The sequence below is a fragment of the Arachis ipaensis genome, chromosome B03 (genome assembly GCF_000816755.2).
Source record: "Arachis ipaensis cultivar K30076 chromosome B03, Araip1.1, whole genome shotgun sequence".
Lineage (NCBI taxonomy): Eukaryota > Viridiplantae > Streptophyta > Magnoliopsida > Fabales > Fabaceae > Arachis > Arachis ipaensis.
Window position 1 is genome coordinate 33585327 of NC_029787.2, and position 2131 is coordinate 33587457.

Genomic DNA, 2131 nt, shown 5'->3' on the forward strand with positions numbered 1-2131 from the left:
AAACGTGATTTCTTGTAAAATTTATTGGCTTATACACACTATTGTGCTTGTAATGGTATTAGAGTCATGATTTTTGAACGATCATAATTGAATTAATGGAATGTATATATTACAAAGAATCAAGTACAATTAAAATGCCTTAACGAAAATAAAAAATTAATGATTTTTTTGTATCTCCATTGATTGATATTAAATGCCTTAAAGGAAACAAAAAATCAAGTGCAATTAACTCAATTAATATATATTATCATTACCGTCCATTATTATTATTATTATTATTATTATTATTATTATTATTATTATTATTATTATTATTATTATTATTATTATTATTATTATTATTATTAAATATGAAAATTAAATTATAAAAAGGAATATTAAGTATTGATTAATAGTAAGGGATATGATATTATAATTAATATGATTAATAAGTGGAGTTGATAAAAATATGATAAGTGAAATGATAAGAGAGTGAGATAAAAAATAAAACTGTTATTAAATTATGTAAATGAAGTAAATTATGAAAAAATTTGGCTAATTATGGCTGAAAATTTTTTGTTACCAAACTTTTTCCTTTACATTATTAATAGCTACATATTCTATTTGTTTATTTATAGATCTATACAATTATACAAAAGATTCAGCTGATTATCATAATTGTTCTTGAATCATATTTATAAATCAAATTTTGTTATTTTTAGTAAATGTAACAAAGTTAGAAATTATTCTTCGAGAATATTCCAAAGAGATGGATGTGAAATTGAGAATTGTACATGAAGTTTTAAACTCAAACAAGACATATATAAAGAAAATTATCATTTTGTGTCTCATACTATATTTTTTTTTACTACTTCAAAAGTAACTATATATACTTATGAAAAAATCTCTATTTTTTTAATACTGAATTTTTATTTTTGTAAAATTCAAAATTATATTTTTATTTTAAAAGGATTAAATTGTAAATTAACATGCATCATAGTAATTGTTAATTTGCTTTAAGTGCAAATTTATATATATTGTATTTGATAACCATGATGCTAGTTAGTACTAACTAACAATTTTATTTATGACATGAATTCCAATTTTATAAGCTTCAAATTGCAGGGAAAATGAAATTCGAAAAAGAAAATTACACTTAGTCTATTTTAGAATGCTCAAAAGATGCAAGAACATATATTTTCTTATTTCATTTTGTTTTGTATTCATTCATTCTAATTCGATGTATAATACAATACAAAAAAAATTGAAAAAGATTTATAATTGAATAAAATTCGCTCTTTTTTTCTTCAAAATAAGTGATTTTATTCATTTTAAAGAAAGGAATACAAGTGTTCAAATTTAGAACTTAAAAATAAAAATCCCAATGCTCATTACTTAGCCAATATGGTCGGTATTATTAACCAAACTTAATGATTCTTATGAGTTCAAATTATTAAAACTAAGAACAGAAATATCGATATTATATAATTTTACATTATGCATTTACATAAATTTATACGTTATTGCAAGGCAATATGAAAAGGCATGAAATGTAACACATTGATCAACTTCAACCAAGTCCAAAACATGCTTGTGGAAAAAAACTCAATTTCCTACGCACCCTTGGTCTCCATTGCTCATTTTGAGGCTTCACCATTTAAGTTTTGCGGGAAAATACTGCAAAAGTGCAAATCATGTTACAAACAAAATAACAAAATCCAGATTGTTAAAACAACGTAATATTAAAAGAATAAATCAACAGAATCATTCAAATTTTTCTCACCTTCTCAATAAGAGACTGATAGTATGGCTTAACCTTTTCTACATCAACTAAGACTTTACTCTTGCTATACAAATCATACTTGCTGCACAAAATTATCAGTGATATAAGTGACAATAGAAGATGTAGCCAGAAAAAAAGATACATTTAAGTTAGACAGGAACTTACTTGAATACATGGAGCCATTTCAAGTTCTCACGGTCTTCATCATTCATGAGATGAGCATATGCACCTTCCTTGTGTAAGGCTACAAGGTTATTATACATCATATAAAGGGTTATTGAATTTGCTGAACAAAGAATAACTAGTCATTTATAACCCAAAATTTAAATAGGAGGACAAATAGCACATGATGAAAACACTGACCATAGA

General features: G+C 24.0%; 1 protein-coding gene across 1 annotated transcript in view; it reads right to left on the reverse strand.

Moving 5' to 3' along the window:
• LOC107634346 (inositol oxygenase 2-like) overlaps positions 1349-2131 on the reverse strand; it is a 2990-nt gene continuing 2207 nt past the window's right edge. Inside the window, exons 8-10 of the mRNA XM_016337871.2 lie at positions 1928-2048; positions 1763-1844; positions 1349-1656 (exon numbers count right to left, since the gene is read on the reverse strand). Of these exons, the coding sequence (XP_016193357.1) occupies positions 1630-1656; positions 1763-1844; positions 1928-2048 (230 nt within the window). The 3' untranslated portion in view covers positions 1349-1629. The remainder of the gene's footprint in view (positions 1657-1762; positions 1845-1927; positions 2049-2131) is intronic.